General features: G+C 44.1%; 1 protein-coding gene across 7 annotated transcripts in view; it reads right to left on the reverse strand.

Annotated features, from left to right (window-relative positions):
- The window catches only part of LOC129824293 (rap guanine nucleotide exchange factor 4-like), a 42,163-nt gene that overhangs the window by 22,104 nt on the left and 522 nt on the right, over window positions 1-19,537 (reverse strand). For 2 of the 7 annotated variants that reach the window (XM_055883838.1, XM_055883836.1), the window contains exons 1-3: window positions 19,239-19,404; window positions 5,578-5,991; window positions 4,143-4,289 (exon numbers count right to left, since the gene is read on the reverse strand). In XM_055883838.1, the coding sequence (XP_055739813.1) occupies window positions 4,143-4,289; window positions 5,578-5,796 (366 nt within the window). In that variant the 5' untranslated portion in view covers window positions 5,797-5,991; window positions 19,239-19,404. Of the gene's footprint in view, window positions 1-342; window positions 680-4,142; window positions 4,290-5,577; window positions 5,992-19,238; window positions 19,405-19,537 lie in introns of those variants that run through there. The other 5 variants (XM_055883843.1, XM_055883839.1, XM_055883837.1 and 2 more) reach the window with 5 other exon arrangements.

Below are 19,537 nucleotides of genomic sequence, written 5' to 3' on the forward strand. Positions count from 1 at the left end.
GACAAATATTGCAGATTGCTTGATTTCCTTAACCCTGCCTGATTGCTCAACACACACACGGATAACCTTACAAACGGAGTTCTCCAGTATTATGTCATTCTGAACTCTAACGTCTCTTAAGTCATTACCAGGCAAGCCCATGCCTCCAGGAGTCTGCCAAAACACACACAGGAAGAGAGGCCCTTTAACATTCAGGAACCTGCTGACACACGCACGCACACACACAACAAATCAGCTGATTAATCACATCTGCACCAAAACCATAACAGAGTTTACCGGGTGTTTGTATTTTCTATCAAAGTCATGAATGAATACACACACACACACACGGACTAAACTCACCCAGGGTCTTCTCCAAGCTCTACGGCTGGGAAGATCCCCTAAGAGGTGCCCTCTGCTCCTGTAATCCGCATCACACAGTACTACCCCAGAGGTCTCCTCTCACACACACGCGCTCAGTCCTCTTTGAAACAGCGCTCCGGTTCTCAGCGTCTCTCTCAACGAGCCAAGCGCCCGACCAAGCAGAGGTTGCCACGACAATCACAGCTTTTCAGAGAGCGAGAGAAAGGGGGAGAGTGTGTGTGAGAGAGAGAGAGTGTGAGTGTGTGTGTGAGAGAGACGGAAGGACGATAGACAGCATTTGTTTCAGAGAATCCCAGAGAAACCAATATGTTACTATAATGTAATTATTATGCAAAGACCATTCAAATTAAATGTATGTCACACGCGCCGAATACAACAACAGGTGTAGTAGACCTTACCGTGAAATGCTTACTTACAAGCCCTTAACCAACAACGTAGTTTAAAATAAGAGTTAAGAAAATATTTACTTAATAAGCTAAAGTAACAAATAACAGAAAACAACATTAACAACGCTATATACAGTTGAAGTCCGAAGTTTACATACACTTAGGTTGGAGTCATTAAAACTCATTTTTCAAACACTCCACAAATTTCTTGTTAACAAACTATAGTTTTGGCAAGTTTGTTAGGACATCTACTGTGTGCATGACAAGTAATTTGTCCAACAATTGTTTACAGACAGATTATTTCACATATAATTCACAGTATCACAATTCCAGTAGGTCAGAAGTTTACATGCACTATGTTGACTGTGCCTTTAAACAGCTTGAAAATTAAAGGCTTTAGAAGCTTTTGATAGGCTAATTGACATAATTTGAGTCAATTGGAGGTGTACCTGTGGATGTATTTCAAGGCCTACCTTCAAACTCAGTGCCTCTTTGCTTGACATCATGGGAAAATCTAAAGAAATCAGCCAAGACTTCAGAAAAAGAATTGTAGACCTCCACAAGTCTGGTTCATCCTTGGGAACAATTTCCAAACACCTGAAGGTACCACGTTCATCTGTACAAACAATAGTACGCAAGTATAAACACCATGGAACCATGCAGCCGTCATACCGCTCAGGAAGGAGATGCGTTCTGTCTCATAATGATGAACGTACTTTAGTGCGAAAAGTGCAAATCAATTCCAGAACAACAGCAAAGGACCTTGTGAAGATGCTGGAGGGAACAGGTACAAAAGTATCTATATCCGCAGTAAAACGAGTCCTATATCGACATAACCTGAAAGGCCACTCAGCAAGGAAGAAGCCACTGCTCCAAAACCGCCATAAAAAAGCCAGCCTACGGTTTGCAACTGCACATGGGGACGAAGAAATAAATAATTTCTCTACTATTATTCTGACATTTCACATTCTTAAAATAAAGTGGTGATCCTAAATTAACTAAGAAGGGGAATTTTTACTAGGATTAAATGTCAGCAATTGTGAAAAACTGAGTTTAAAAGGTATTTGACTGAGGTGTATATAAACTTCCAACTTCAACTGTATACTGAGTCAATGTGGGGGGGGTACAGGTTATTCGAGGTAATTTGTACATGTAGGTAGGGGTAAAGTGACAATGTATACTGCAGATAATAAACAGCGAGTAGCAGCAGTGTAAAAACAAAGGGAGGCCATTTGATTCATTGTTCAGCAGTCTTATGGCTTGGGGGTTGTAGCTGTTAAGGATCCTTCTGGTCCTAGACTTGGCGCTCTGGTACCATTTGTCGTGCAGTAGCAGAGAGAACAGTTTGGCTCAGATGACCATAGTCTTGGTCAATTTTTTGGGCCTTCCTCTGACAACGCCTAGTATATAGGTCCTGGATGGCAGGAAGCTTGGCCCTGGTGATGTACTGGGCTCTGTAGTGCCTTATGGTCGGATGCCGAGCAGTTGCCATACCAGGCGGTGATGCAACCGGTCAGGATGCTCTCGATGGTGCAGCTGTAGAACTTTGAGGATCTGGGGAGCCATGCCAAATCTTTTCAGTCTCCTGAGGGGGAAAAGGCATTGTCGTGCGCGCTTCATGACTGTCTTGGTGTGTTCGGACCATGATAGTTTGTTGGCGATGTGGACAGCAAGGGTCTTGAAACTTTCGACCCGCTCCACTACAGCCCCATCGATGTGAATGGGGGCGTGTTCGGCCCTCCTTTTCATGTAGTCCACAATCAGCTCCTTTGTCTTTCTCACGCTGAGAGAGAGAGAGAGAGAGAGGTTGTTGTCCTGGCATCACACTGCCAGGTCTCTGACCTCTTCCCTATAGACTGTCTCATCGTTGTCAGTGAACAGACCTACCACTGTTGTGTCGTGTTGGAGTCGTGCTTGGCCATGCGGTGGTGGGTGAAAAGGGAGTACAGGAGGGGACTAAGCACACACCCCTGAGGGGCCCCCGTGTTCAGGATCAGCGTGAAGATCATCTGTGGATCTGTTGGGATGGTATGCAAATTGGAGTGGCTCTAGGGTTTCCGGGATGACGGTGTTGATGTGAGCCATGACCAGCCTTTCAAATAATTTCATGGCTACCAACGTGAGTCGTAGTGATTGTCATTTAGGTAGGTTACCTTCGCTTTCTTGGGCACAGGGACTATGGTGGTCTGCTAGAAACATGTAGGTATTACACTCGGTCAGGGAGTGGTTGAAAATATCAGTGAAGACACTTGCCAGTTGGTCCACGCATGCTCTAAGTACACATCCTGGTAACCATCTGGCCCTGGGGCCTTGGCAATTTTGACATGTTTAAAGGTATTGCTCACATCGGCTACGGAGAGCGTGATCGCACAATTGTCCGGAACAGCTGGTGCTCTCATGCATGCTTCCGTGTTGCTTGCCTCTGGGGCCATTATCATTCTAGTGTGTAAATTCTAAGAAACATGTTCTCAGGTAAATAGCACTGAAAAAGTACTGTAACAAATATCAAATAATGATTACATGTATCATTAAGTGAATGGCTAACCTTTCCTCTGCCGCCTCTTATTCCACAAGACAGAAGTTGACACACTTTGGGGTGACTGTGTGGGGTTGAGATGAATAGTATGTCTGTTAAAAGTGGTGGCCCTGTCCAGCCATGTCTCTGGGCCCCTGTAGTAATACTATTGTATCATCTGTCAAATGGTGTGACTCTCAGTCAGTGTGACCTGGCCCTGGGGAGGTGTTATGACAGATCTAGCTTTCAGACACTTTGTGGTTTCCTCTCCTTTAACCAGCGTGATATGCTACTTCAAGACAATGGCAGCAGTAAGAGACTGGCACCAAGGCTAATATCCCACACTGTTACACTGTATGAATCCTAATCTCCTCCTGTGTCAAACACACACACACACTTGACATGAGATCAAAACACTGAGGTTTTTATGTCCATTGTAAGAGCTACAGCCTCAGTCACGCTCTCTCTGATCTATCTCTAGACTCCTAAAATAGACACCGGGGAAGAGAGAGAGCTGAGAGAGGGAGAGCTGAAGAAAGACAGCCAGGGGGAGAGTGCACTTAACACAGAGACAAAAACACTCTTAGCCCACTAGTGCTATACTTCCTACACATCCTACTCCGCCGCTCAACTGCTGGACACGTTAAAGACCCCCCCCCCCCCCCCATGCTCAAAAACACTCACATGAGGACTGGTTCAGTTGTAGCATGTATCATTCCAATGCCCCCAGGCAGTGAAAATGACAGCAGGTTCCACAAGCTCACACAAACAGGACTGTACTGAAGGCCTGGTATTAGCAGTGGACAGCCCTCTTGTGGCCAGAGCATGAACCACTTCACAATTTGAATTGTGTGTCTCTCTCTCTTCCTCTCTCTCACCTCCCATAGACTCTTGAACTCTCTCTGTTCGATGCGGAGCAGTTCGCTGGTCTCTCTGCTGACGATGGTGGCGTGGCGAGGAGTATTATCCAGAATCGACTCTCCAAACGCCGTGCCGATTCCCAGCGTGCAGATAGTGACAGCATCCTTAGGCACACACAGGCAGAACACACTCAATTCCATTGACTTGTTACATTCAACGCTGTTCAAGTCAATAAATCTGTCCACAATTCATTTCTAGAGCAAGAGCAAACACCACATACAGTACATCAGCACTGAGGATAGTTAGACTGCGTTTACACAGGCAGCCCAAATCTGATATTGTTGCCACTAATTGGTCTTTTGACCAATCAGTTCTGATCTTTTGCCTATAATTGAGCAAAAGATCAGAAGAGTGTAAATGCAGCCTCACACAGAGACAGAAGCTTGTTCAATCCAGACCCACATCCTATCTAAGGCTGTGTTTACAGAGGCAAATTATTGGCAAAAGAGCTGATCTGACGGGTCAAAAGACCAATTAGTGGAAAAATATCAGATTTGGAATGGCCGTGTAAACGCAGCCTAAGGGTCAGTGTTATAAGGTTAGTAGTTCAAATCATACTAGTGGTTAGAACGTGTAATTCTAGATTCCTGTCTAGCATGGCCACATATAACGTGTTGTTCTTCTGGCCTTTCTAGCATGGCCAGATAGTGACCCGGATACAGCGCATACTGTGAACGGGGTCTCTCTGTGAGAGAGCGGACGGATTACCATATATTCATGTGTGAAGAGTTCTCGGGTTGGATTTTCTCGTTAAGAACTCACCTCAGGGAAGACCATAATCTGACCACTCGGACAAGGTCACACACACACACAGTCACACGCAGACACACACAAGCACAGTCACATGCACACACGCACTCACTTTCCTGCACGTGTGCACACACTCTCTCCCTCATGTCTAATATGATAGGAGGGGACTTATCTTCCTACTGTCCCAAATGACATTTCAGAAATGGCCATCAGAACTAGGCCAGGCTACGCCAATAGACATGAACATGGCAAACGGGTACAGGGACTTGTAACTGGACATTTAGCTCCATCTCAAATTTTAACAACCAATCCCGCACGCTCTATCTATTCTGTCTGTCCGTTGCTTGGTCTCACTATAGCATCTCTGAACCCTCCACACAGTAACTAGCTCAATCCTCAGAGGAGCGTTTGAGAGGCAGCGGCTTCGCCCAGAGCGCGCTAGCTGCTAGCCCAGTGTGCATATTTTAACATGGGAGTATTGCAGGCAATGCACTCCAAAACATTCATCGAGGCTGTAATGGGACTACACAAGGAGCAACACGAGACGAACAGCGCAGAGAACACTGTAGGGAGAACATAACCGTCGAGAGGAGGAACCCCGAATAGAGCTGTAGTCAAATGTATCAAGCAGAACTGATTTACCTGGTGGTTGGCTGTTTCCGACACCTTGACGTCCAGAGAGCCAGACAGAACAGCATACCAGCTGGTCCCGATGTCACCCTGGCGGAACACTGCACAGAGCATACCACCATCACATAACAGCTTATAAGCCTTCATAAAACGGTCAACAGTGAAGTGACGAGTCGTAGTAAAGCTGAAAGCCAACGAAGTACAGGGCGAGGCCTTTACCCAGGGGTTCATACCACTGAGTGAGTGTGTCAGTGTGTGTGTGTGTGTGTGTGCGTATACTTCCAGGTGATGCCTTTCTCCAGGTATTCGTAGAAGGCACAGGAGCAGATCTGCAGCAGCAAGGAGGGGTGGAACCTCTGGAAGGCTTTAACCCCTTTTAGTCTGGTCAGAATAATATCCACATCCTCTCCGGAACGCTCTGCAGGCCTACAGAGAGATTGGGGATGTAAGTGTGTGTGTATGTGTGTGTGTGCTTTGTTCTGTGTTTCTCTGCTGTTCTGTTCTCTGTGAATAGCTGTAGGCGTTTTGAGCTTGGGACCCCCTGCAGTGTGGATGTAAGAGCCCATTAATACTGTTATTTCTGAGACACTTAAACAAACACACACACACACACCTCTGATGTAAGCTTAAAAGACACAGGTCTCTGATGTGTTGAAACACTGCTGAGTCAATCATACAGAGAAAACGCGGGTGTCTGTTCACATCGTTTTCTCTCTCCCATCCCCCTCTTTCACCATCTCTCTCTCTCACACACACACACACACACGCGTTTGGCCGTAGCTGGCGAGCCACCATTCAAACCCTATGATCTACAGCTCTTCTCTGACACTGGTGACTCGATGGTGAGTGTGAGTAGTCTACTGAACGGCTAATACATAGACCTGCTCATACAAATACTAGGCTTTCTATCTCTCCCCTTCATTTCCTTTCTCCTAGCCCTTGGCTTATTTCTTTGTCTCTAATCTACCTTATTTTCTTGCCATCCATCATTCTTCATTCCAACAAGCTCTCACAGTCTCACATCGGAATTAGACGTTCATCCATGTTTCCCAAACGTCAAATTTCAAGGTTGTTCAAAATGTCAACATGTTTAAGGTTACGTTTAGGCATTGACTCCAAATGGTTACGGTATGGGTTAGGGTTTGGGAAAGGCTTCAAATAAAGATTTCAAAAACAACAAAATCGCTGGATTCAAACATGCAGCCTTTGGTGGAACCAGAGGTAGATGCTTACAGAAACCTACTCGGCGATAACAGCACTCACTGTTGAGCCTAGTGGCCGGTTTCCACGTCATCTCCCGACGTCCTCAGACATAGATGGACGTTGAATACAGACTTGTATCACGGGTTACCTGCCTGCGCCATTCATAATTCTAATTTTTTCCTCAGACCTTTTCTGTACAATAACATTTGTCTGTTAATGGGACAAGACCTGGCCGAAGACACATTCTGTCTGAAGGCCACAGCCCCGAGGTTGTAAATCTCTCTCGTTTTCTCTGACTCCTCATTGCTCCTCTCCTGTCCACTCTGACTCATCTCCCTGGTCCTTCTCCTTTTCCTCCCCCTCCATCCTCATCATTCCATATCTCTTTGCCACTGTAGGGTTAATCTGTTAGACAGGTGGAACGGTTAGAGAATCATACAAGAGCAACCCAACCTTTTGAATGTTCCTCAGCATTGACCCAGATGTCTAGAAGACAAAGAGAATACAGGTGACAGACTGAGGTCACCTCCCATCTGTCTTCTAACATTTCTCTCTCTCGTACCCCTCGCTCTCCAGCTCTCTCTCCCAGCATCATACAACATATCCAGTAAAATGAGTTTCTTTCCAAAGCTGATGTGGTCTGAGAGCAGCTCACGCCACCTTCCACCTGTAAGTCACATGATTCATTCTCCTGTTACCCTCTCATCTCTTCTTTATATTATCCCTCTCCCTCTGTCTATAGTGATCTCAGTTCTCCACCTCATTTTACAGCTAAACCATTACGACACACACACACACACACACACCTCTGACTAAAGCTGAGCCACAGTGAGAGATGGCTGACCTATTCCTGCAGTGGTACAGATGAGAGAGGACAGGAGAGACCAGAGAGCTCTAGAAGCTTCTCTTACTGTATACTACAGCACATGAGTTCCAAAGTCTCTGTTCATTACTGTATCACAATATATACTTTGGTTTTCCAAACTAATAGTTTTCTATTTTTATCATTTCAACCAAATACAGCTAGTGCCATTTTAAATAAACAAATTTACAAGCAGGAGCTGCACTTGAGAGGACATTTGCAGTTCCAACAATCAAGTGGCCTCCCCGCCACTGTTTCGGTAAACAACTGAGCGATGGGGCTGGATAAATTTAACCACTCAAACTCAGACAGAGCTATGGATACAAGGACTGACCATGATTGATAGAAAATTGTTTTAACCATGTTTTGAGGCTATGGATCAACGCAGTATAACAACCTAATATTTCTGGTTCTGACGGTGTATGACAGTTGAGCTCATCAGGCATTAACAGTGCAGTCGGAAAGTATTCAGACCCCTTCACTTTTTCCACATTTTGTTACGTTACAGCCTTATTCTAAAATGGATGAAATAAAATTGTTCAATCTACACACAATACCTCATAATGACAAATCAAAAAATATTTTGTTTGGAAAATTATAACAAATAAAAAAATTGAAATAGACCCTTTACTCAGGACTTTGTTGAAGCACCATTGGCAGTGATTACAACCTTGAGTCTTCTTGGCACACCTGTATTTGGGGAGTTTCTCCCATTTTTTTCTGCAGTTCATCTCAAGCTCTGTCAGGTTGGATGGGGAGTGTCCCTGCACAGCTATTTTCAGGTCTCTCCAGAGATATTCGATCGGGTTCAAGTCTGGGCTCCGGCTGGGCCTCTCAAGGACATTCAGAGACTTGTCCCAAAGCCACTCCTGCGTTGTCTTGGCTGTGTGATTAGTGTTGTCCTGTTAGAAGATAAACCTTCTCCCACAGTCTGAGATCCTGAGCGCTCTGGAGCAGGTTTTCATCAAGGATCTGTCTGTACTTTTCTCTGTTTATCTTTCCCTCGATCCTGACAAGTCTCCCAGTCCCTGCCACTGAAAAACATCCCTACAGCATGCTTCACCATAGGGATGGTGCCAGGTTTCTCCAGACTTGACACTTGGCATTCAGGTCAAATAGTTCAATCTTGGTTTCATCAGACCAGAGAATCTTGTTTCTCATGGTCTGAGAGTCCTTTAGGTGCCTTTTGGCAAACTCCAAGCGGGCTGCCATGTGCCTTTTACTGAGGAGTGGCTTCAGTCTGGCCACACTACCATAAAGGCCTGATTGGTGTAGTGCCACAGAGATAGTTGTCCTTCTGTAAGGTTCTCCCATTTCCAGAGGAACTCTAGAGCTCTGTCAGTGACCATCGGGTTCTTGGTCTCCGCCCTGACCAAGGCCCTTCTCCCCCGATTCCTCAGTTTGGCCGGGCGGCCAGCTTTAGGAAGAGTCTTAGTGGTTCCAAACTTTTTACACTTAAGAATGAGGAGACCACTGTGTTCTTGGGGACCTTCAATGCTGCAGACATGTTTTGGTACCCTTCCCCAGATCTGTGCCTCGACACAATCCTGTCTCGGCGCTTATATTGACAGCCTTTCCAAATAATTTCCAATCAATTGAATTTACCACAGGTGGACTCCAATCAAGTTGTAGAAGCATCAAGGATGATCAATGGAAACAGGATGCACCGGAGCTCAATTTAAGTCTCATAGCAAAGGATCTGAATACTTAAGTAAATAAGGTTTACGTTTTTTTTTTTATTATACATTTGCAAAAATTTCTAAAAACCTGTTTTTGCTTGGTCATTATGGGGTATTGTGTGTAGATTGATGAGGGGGGGGGAAACAATGTAATCTATTTTAGAATAAGGCTGTCACGTAACAAAATGTGGAAAATGTCAAGGGGTCTGAATACTTTCTGAATGCACTGTACGAGTTCTATCCTTCATTGTAACGATGTGCGCTGAGAGTCAGGAAGTTCAGGGAGTGAGTGTTTCAATAAATAAACACACCAAAATACAAAACACAAACAACGCACAGACATGAAACTGAAACAATGACGCCTGGGGAAGGAACCAAAGGGAGTGACATAGATCGGGAAGGTAATCAGGGAGGTGAGAGAGTCCAGGTGAGTCTGATGACGCGCAGGTGCGTGTAACGATGGTGACAGGTGTGCCATAACGAGCAGCCTGGCGACCTAGAGGCCGGAGGGAGCACACGTGACATTCATGAATCAATGGGTCTACAGTAGATCATTTATTTAACAGTCCAAAATGGATGAAGCAATCACAGATTGACCCTTTTTTATTCTGAGATAAATGTCATGTTTTCACCTCCATTGATTTTGTGTTGTGTTTCTGTCACCTTCTGTATTACAGATCAGTTCTAATCTAATGAAGTTAAACTTAAAGCCTGTTAATAACTGAGGTCAGATCAGATTTCATGTAAAAGCAAACACTTATCATCCACACACACACTAGTGATGAGTGGGATGATACAACCACATCACCTGCAGTCCCCACGGTTACATACACTTAGGTTGGAGTCATTAAAACTCATTTTTGTTAAACACTCCACAAATTTCTTGTTAACAAACTATAGTTTTGGCAAGTTGGTTAGGACATCTACTTTGTGAATGTAAGTAATGTTTCCAACAATTGTTTACTGACAGATTATTTCACTTATAGCTCATTGTATCACAATTCCAGTGGGTCAGAAGTTTGCATACACTAAGTTGACTGTGCCTTTAAACAGCTTGGAACATTTCAGAAAATTATGTCATGGCTTTAGAAGCTTCTGATAGGCTAACTGACATAATTTGAGTCAATTGGAGGTGTACCTGTGAATGTATTTCAAGGCCTACCTTCAAACTCAGTGCCTCTTTGCTTGACATCATGCAAAAATCAAAAGAAATCAGACAAGACCTCAGAAAAAAAATTGTAGACCTCCACAAGTCTGGTTCATCCTTGGGAGCAATTTCCAAACGCCTGAAGGTACCACGTTCATCTGCACAAACAATAGTGCGCAAGTATAACCACCATGGGACCACGCAGCAGTCATACTGCTCAGGAAGGAGATGCGTTCTGTCTCCTAGAGATGAACGTACTTTGGTGCGACAAGTGCAAATCAATCCCAGAACAACAGCAAAGGACCTTGTGAAGATGCTGGAGGAAACGGTTACAAAAGTATCTATATCCACAGTAAAACTTCTATATCAACGTAACCTGAAAGGCCGCTCAGCAAGGAAGAAGCCACTGCTCCAAAACCGCCATAAAAAGCCAGACTACGGTTTTCAACTGCACATGGGGACAAAGATCATACTTTTTGGAGAAATGTCCTCTGGCCTGATGAAACAAAAATAGAACTGTTTGACCATAATGACCATCGTTAAAGCACGGGGGTGGCAGTGAAGCACGGGGGTGGCAGCATCATATTGTGGGGGTGCTTTGCTGCAGGAGGGGCTGGTGCACTTCACACAATAGATGGCATCATGAGGTAGGAAAATTCTGAGAATATATTGAAGCAACATCAAGACATCAGTCAGGAAGTAAAAGCTTGGACACAAATGGGTCTTCCAAATGGACAATGACCCCAAGCATACTTCCACAGTTGTGGCAAAATGGCTTAAGGACAACAAAGTTAAGGTATTGGAGTGGCCATCACAAAGCCCTGACCTCAAATAATACAGAATATTTGTGGGCAGAACTGAAAAAGCATTTGCAAGCAAGGAGGCCTACAAACCTGACTCAGTTACAACAGCTCTGTCAGGAGGAATGGGCCAAAATTCACCCAACTTATTGTGGGAAGCTTGTGGAAGGCTACCTGAAGCATTTGACCCAAGTTAAACAATTTAAAAAGGCAATGTTACCAAATACTAATTGAGTGTATGTAAACTTCTGACCCACTGGGAATATGATCAAATAAATAAAAGCTGAAATAAATAATTCTCTCTACTATTATTCTGACATTTCACATTCTTAAAATAAAGTGGTGATCCTAACTGACCTAAGACAGGGAATGTTTACTAGGATTAAGTGTCAGGAGTATGTCAACTTCTGACTTAAACTGTATGTGTATATATACACACAGCAAAAAAAAGAAACGTCCCTTTTTCAGGACCCTGTCTTTTAAAGATCATTCGTAAAAATCCAAATAACTTCACAGATCTTCATCGTAAAGGGTTTAAACACCGTTTCCCATGCTTGTTCATTGAACCATAAACAATTAATGAACATGCACCTGGGGAACGGTCGTTAAGACACTAACAGCTTACAGACGGTAGGCAATTAAGGTCACAGTTATAAAAAGTTAGTAGAAAGGCCTCTTTAGTGTCCTGACTCTGAAAAACACCAGAAGAAAGATGCCCAGGGTCCATGCTCATCTGTGTGAACGTGCCTTAGGCATGCTGCAAGGAGGCACGAGGACTGTGGCCGGGGCAATAAATTGCAATGTCCGTACAGTGAGACGCCAAAGACAGCGCTACAGGGAGACCACGTGTAACACCTGCACAGGATCGGTACATCCGAAAATCACACCTGCGGGACAGGTACAGGATGGCAACAACAACTGCCCGAGTTACACCAGGAACGCACAATCCCTCCATCAGTGCTCAGACTGTCCGCCGCAATAGGCTGAGAGAGGACTGAGGGCTTGAAGGCCTGTTGTAAGCCAGGCCCTCAACAGACATCACCGGCAACAACGTTGCCTATGGGCACAAACCCACCGTCGCTGGACCAGACAGGACTGGCAAAAAGTGCTCTTCACTGACGAGTTGCGGTTTTGTCTCACCAGAGGTGATGGTCGGATTCGCATTTATCGTCGAAGGAATGAGCGTTATACCGAGGCCTGTACTCTGGAGCGGGATCAATTTGGAGGTGGAGGGTCCGTCATGGTCTGGGGCAGTATCACAGCATCATTGGACTGAGCTTGTTGTCATTGCAGGCAATCTCAACGCTGTGCGTTACAGGGAAGACCTCCTCCTCCCTCATGTGGTACCCATCCTGCAGGCTCATCCTGACATGACCCTCCAGCATGACAATGCCACCAGCCATACTGCTCGTTCTGTGCGTGATTTCCTGCAAGACAGGAATATCAGTGTTCTGCCATGGCCAGCGAAGAGCCTGGATTTCAATCCCATTGAGCACGTCTGGGACCTGTTGGATCGGAGGGTGAGGGCTAGGGCCATTCCCCCCAGAAATGTTCGGGAACTTGCAGGTGCCTTGGTGGAAGCGTGGGGTAACATCTCACAGCAAGAACTGGCAAATCTGGTGCAGTCCATGAGGAGGAGATGCACTGCAGTACTTAATGCAGCTGGTGGCCACACCAGATACTGACTGTTACTTTTGATTTTGACCCCCCATTTGTTCAGGGACACATTATTCAATTTCTGTTAGTCACATGTCTGTGGAACTTGTTCAGTTTATGTCTCAGTTGTTGAATATTGCTATGTTCATACAAATATTTACACGTCAAGTTTGCTGAAAAAAAAACGCAGTTGACAGTGAGAGGACGTTTCTTTTTTTTGCTGAGTTTGTTTCCTGATCTTTCATATATTTCACAGATATAGGACAGTCACTTCAGAACAAACTTCCCTTAGATCTTTGGGGGGGACCATCTGTTACATGTAATAAATCTATTATTCAATGCGTTTGTATGGGCTAATAGCTATAAGGCCAAATTAAATGTATCAAATCTTTTTTTTATCCTTCAAGGGGTCATAAAATACAAAATCAAATAGCAAAATGATCCTTGGTAGGACCTTCTTAAAACAATTCCATTTAGCTTAGTAGAACCCCTCGGCTTAGATTGTAGAGAGTTTTAACTTAAGAGAAAAGCTGCAAAACGGAGAGTTTAAAATAAAGAGTAGGGAGGGACAGAAAATGTATGTTTTGGAAAGAGTTGGTTAAGTGGTAAAAGAGGATGGGCTAATAGCAGTGCCAGCTGTGTTGTGTGATGAGGATTGTAAGGAGCTATACAAAGTCGACAGCCACAAGATAGGGACTTCATATAGGCCTACGGCACGTCAAGGGAACTGCCTACTGTTCAGATGGGATAACTGGAAATCTGGACTCTGACAGTAGGTCTATAATCTCTCACATAGCCTTAATATTAACTCCTGCAAGGCATTTCTTGCAGTAAAATTATACACCGAATGTAGGTAAAATTTTGACTTGGGAACAGGAGTGGAGAAATATAATGTATTTATTTCAGCATCTTGAGAGAATGCAAATGTGAAGTTGGATACCGTCTGTAGAGGTGCCTTCTTTATCAGCATCATAAGAGCTGATAGTATTTCAACCGCAACATAAAATATGCATCCAAGCCGAACTGAAATCTTATCAGAAACACGTTAGGTCATTTTCACATCTTTCTATTTCCATACAACTGGTCAAACTGATGTTATTTGGAAATTTTGCAAAGAAAATCTTTCCCTTTTTGGGGGGGTTGAGTTAACCCTATTGCATTTTATTCCCGGTCCCTACAGTAAACGTCTTTGCACCGCGAAAGAAGCAGAGATGATAGGAAACTTGACCGTTGTCAACTAGACTGAAGCAGTCATTCTATTTATTTATGACATTCTGATGAGAAAGAGTTTATTTAGCCTTCTAGGGCAACATATAATGAAAGAAGAGAAGCTGCATGTAGGCCTACCTAATTAGACAACTTGACTAACAACTAGCCTACAAAAATGTCGGAAATTATTACAGTGCGTTCGGAAAGTATTCAGACCCCTTGACTTTTTCCACATTTTGGTACGTTACAGCCTTATTCTAAAATGGATTAAATCGATTTTTTGTTCTCATCAATACACACACACACACACACACACACACAATACCCCACAATGACAAAGCAAAAACAGGTTTTTAGAAATGTTCGCAAATGTATTAAAAATACAAAACAGAAACCTTAATTACATAAGTACTCAGACCCTTTACTCAGTACTTTGTTGAATAACCTTTGGCAGCGATTACAGGCTTGAGTCTTCTTGGGTATGACGCTACAAGCTTGCCACACCTGTATTTGTCGAGTTTCTCCCATTCTTCTCTGCTGATTCTCTCAAGCTCTGTATGGTTGTATGGGGAGCGTCGCTGCACAGCTATTTTCAGGTCTCCCCAGAGATGTTCGATCTGGTTCAAGTCCGGGCTCTGGCTATTTAATCCATTATAGAATAAGCCTGTAATATATCAAAAAGTGGAAAAAGGGAAGGGGTCTGAATACTTTCGAATGCACTGTATAGCAGTCTGGCACCCCTCTGACTGTAGCCTACAGCTAATTTTCTGTATTAGCGGTTTAGGGCTGGGTGCAGGCATCAAATGTTCACTTTATCAGATATAGTCGGTGCGGTTGTGGATGGGTTATTAGCAATTGCAGGAGAGTGTGGGTGAACAAACAGCTGACCAGCGCATCACTAACACACACACTTAAAGTAGCTGTCCGTAACAGACGGCTGATTTAGCATTGCTGCCTGGGCTTATTGATTTGTACATTGCGTGTGCACGTGTTTGCGCGCGCGTCCGTCCAGCATGTCTACTGTAACCTCATCTCCACCACCAGGAGAGATGCAGACATGGCGTCCTTTCCTTCATCTACATTGACCAACTCCCCTGTCAGCATTCCAAGGAAAGGATGGCACTTTACTCTTAGGATGACGCCTCGTGATGCCTATTAGAAACATCGCTTTTTCTAACTGCATCACACAGAACGGAGAGAGCGAGAAAGAGAGAGCAATGAGCTCAAGTTGCCAATGGTTACCTGTGGCTGTGTCATTATAATGAGGATAGATATAGAAATGGACTGTTGCGATGTGCTCGCGCGCAGTACAGCCTTGATCAAATGGGTTCTTTAATTTTATCCTCCATCAATACAGATGGAATTTAAAACATCAAACATAACATCAAAACACTCCCCAGCTGTCCTAATGGATAATACAGTATTCTATACTCTGATCAGAGATCCTAATATACAGTGCCTACGGAAAGTATTCAGACCCTTTTAGTATTCAGACTTTTCCCACCTATTGTTACGTTACAGCCTTATTCTAAATGTTTTTTTTTTTTAAATACTCAGCAATCTACACACAATACTCCATAATGACAAAGTGGAAACAGGGTTTTCATTTATTTTGCAAATTTTAAAAAAAATACTAAAACAGAAAACACCCTATTTACATAAGTATTCAGACCCTTCACTATGCGACTCGAAATTGAGCTCAGGTTCATCCTGTTTCCATTGATCATCCTTGAGATGTTTCTACAACTTGATTAAAGTCCTCCTTTGGTAAATTCAATTGATTGGACATGATGTGGAAAGGCACACACCAGTCAATATAAGGACCCATAGTTGACAGTGCATGTCAGAGCAAAAACCAAGCCATGAGGTCGAAGGAATTGTCCGTAGAGCTCCGAGACAGGATTGTGTCGAGGCACAGATCTGGGGAAGGGTACCAAAAGATTTCTACAGAATTGAAGATCCCCAAGAACACAGTGGATCTTCTTAAATGGAAGAAGTTTGGAACCAACAAGACTCTTCCTAGAGCTGGCCGCCCGGCCAAACTGAGCAATCGGGGGAGAAGGGCCTTGGTCAGGGAGGAGACCAAGAACCCGATGGTCACTGACAGAGCTCTTGAGTTCCTCTGGAAATGGGAGAACCTTCCAGAAGGACAACTATCTCTGTGGCACTACACCAATCAGGCCTTTATGGTAGTGTAGCCAGATACACCAATCAGGCCTTTTACTCCTCAGTAAAAAGGCACATGACAGCCCGCTTAGAGTTTGCCAAAAGGCACCTCAAGACTCTCAGACCAAGAGAATAAAGATTCTCTGGACTGATTAAACCAAGATGAAACTTTTTGGCCTGAATGCCAAGTGTCACATCTGGAGGAAACCTAGCACCATCCCTATGGTGAAGCATGGTGGTGGCATCATGCTGTGGAGATGTTTTTCAGCGGCAGGGACTGGGAGACTTGTCAGGATCGAGGCAAAGACGAACGGCGCAAAGTACAAAGAGATCCTTGATGAAAATCTGCTCCAGAGCACTCAGGACCTCAGACTGGATTCACCGTCCAAAAGGACAACCACTCTAAGCACCCGGCCAAGACAACGCAAATGTGGCTTCAGGACAATAGCTCTGCAGCAACCCTCCCCATCCAACCTGACAGAGAGGATTGAGAGGTTTGCTTCAACAAAGTACTGAGTAAAGGGTCTGAATACTTATGTAAATCTGACATCAGTTTTTTTGCTGAAATTTCTAAACCTGGTTTTGCTTTGTCATTATGGGGTATTGTGTGTAGATTGAGGGGGGATAAAACGATTTAATCCATTTTAGAATAAGGCTGTAACGCAACAAAATGTGGAAAAAGTCAAAGGGTCTGAATACTTTCCAAAGGCACTGTATACCCTCAAAGTGCCAGAATGGTATGATAATGTCAGCCATTGTAGTCAGGGAGTAATCCAAACAAGTCTAATTGAAATGAATGGCAGTGAAGGCATAGGTGACTGTATTTCCTATTAAGGGGTTAAAAGCATTTCCTAATTTTACTTAAAGGAAAATGTAAGACGTGATATTTCAGAAATTGTGTTGACAATATTTTGTCAACCTAAAATATTGTCATAATTATAAGTACAGTTTACACAGGTTTTATACCCATGTTCTGTATAAATAGCCTCTAAAATATATGTAAAGACACTAAATGTCTGTTTGTTTTCTTGGAAAGCTGTGTGTTATAATTAAGCAATAAGGCACGGGGGGGGTGTGGTATATGGCCAATATACCACGGCTAAGGGCTGTTATTAGGCACGACGCTAAAACGCTAAAATTTGAGGTGATGTTGGCGGATGAATGGGACGACGTTGGGCTTAAGGATCTCATCATTATATCTCTATGCATTCAAATTGCCATCAATAAAATGCAATTGTGTTTGTTGTCTCAAGCTTATGCCTGCCCACACCATAACCCCATCGCCCCCATGGGGCACTCTGTTCACAACGTCGACATCAGCAAACCGCTCACCCACACAACGCCATAAACACGGTCTGCAATCTGCCAGGTACAGTTAAAACCGGGATTAATCCGTGAAAAGCACACTTCTACAGAATGCCAGTGGCCATCGAAGGTGAGCGTTTGCCCACTGAAGTCGTTTACGAAGCTGAACTGCAGTCAGGCCAAGACCCTGATGAGGGCAACGAGCACGCAGATGAGCTTCCCTGAGATGATTTCTGACCATTTGTGCAGAAATTCAGTTGTGCAAACCCACAGTTTCATCAGCTGTCCGGGTGTCTGGTCTCAGACGATCCCGCAGGTGAAGAAGCCGGATGTGGAGGTCCTGGGCTGGCATAGTTGCACGTGGTTTGTGGTTGTGAGGCCGGTTGGACATACTGTCAAATTCTCTATAATGACATTGAAGGTGGCTTATGGTAGAGAAATTAACATTAAATTATCTGGCAACAACTCTGATGGAAATTCTTGCAGTCAGCAATGCCAATTGCACGCTCCCTCAAATTGAGACATCTGTGTCATTGTGTAGTGTGACAAAACTGCACAGTTTAGAGTGTATTTGTATTGTCCCGAGCACAAGGTGTACCTGTGTAATGATCATGCAGTTTAATCAGCTTCTTGATATGCCACACCTGTCAGGTGGATGAATTATCTTAGCAAAGGAGAAATGGTCACTAACAGGGATGTAAGCAAATTTGTGCACATCATTTGAGAGATGAGCTTTTTGTGCGAATGGAACATTTCTGGTATATTTTATTTCAGCTCATGAAACATGGGGCCATCAGTTTACATGTTGCATTTATTTTTGTTCAGTGTAGTAAACTTGCTAGCTACTTCAGTGGATGTTGAACACATTTCTAGCAGTAAATGTGTTCAATTATAGCCACGGTATAAAAGGGATAACCAACTAGGTGCTCTATGCATTCTCCGGAAAATAATACAAATACCATGGAAGATTAGTGTGTTTGATGAGTGATTACCATTACATTTATTCCAGTCATTACTATGGACCCAACCTCCTCAATTACGTTGCCACCCACCTCCTTTGGTGTGTGTGTTGAATGGCTGGCAGCAGACAGTCCACATAGGCAGCTGGTTGACAAATGACTCTTCAAAAGAGGAGACTCTGGCTCGAGCTTGTTTCACGCCTGAAATAAACCAAGCCTATGCACTATTCTTTGTAGGCTAATACAATCTGCACATGCTACAGTAAAGTTCTGTCTAAATCTAATGCATAACCTGACTTATGCGTGTAGGCAGCGTTGGCAATAAAATGTGACAACGTTGCGGTGGTGAAAAGGATTAATCAGTGAACCAGAAGACCATCAACGCCTTTGTCGACGACTACCAAAAAGGACAAACACACAAGGGTAACCTTAAAGCCACAATGAATAGTAGCCTAGAAATTGGCTTTGATTTTTTTTACCGCAACCAAATAGATGAAGATGTCAATGACGTCTGATACGCAATAACACATATCTCGCTCACCCACGCATGCAGAGATGACCGATTACGATTTGTCACGTTGACGCTGATGAATGAATCGAACGCGAATTCGTTGTTTTTTTTCTCTCCAGGCGTTTAGACTGCCACGAGGATGCCATGACCGAGAGGCTGGAATGTTTTCTACGCACCTTTTATCCAGACAGCCGACCCATTCCGCCGAAGGAGACGAGTTGGGGGATGTTTCCACCGCGACCATCTTTCGAGAACTGGGGTGTGAATGAGAAAACGGGAGATGCTACAGGAGGGCGGCTTCAGCGTGGTTATCGGTGCGGCGCCGTTAATAAACTGAGCTCGCGCTCGCGCACTGGCTCTCCTATCATAGATTGAGGTTTGACAACATGCCCCTAGCCTTTTAGAAAAAAGGTTAGAAGTCGAACCAAAAAGGGTCCTATGAATATGCTTTATATATGGCAGCCCTAAAAGTTCT

Source organism: Salvelinus fontinalis, chromosome 26 (assembly GCF_029448725.1).
Source record: "Salvelinus fontinalis isolate EN_2023a chromosome 26, ASM2944872v1, whole genome shotgun sequence".
In the NCBI taxonomy this organism is placed as follows: domain Eukaryota; kingdom Metazoa; phylum Chordata; class Actinopteri; order Salmoniformes; family Salmonidae; genus Salvelinus; species Salvelinus fontinalis.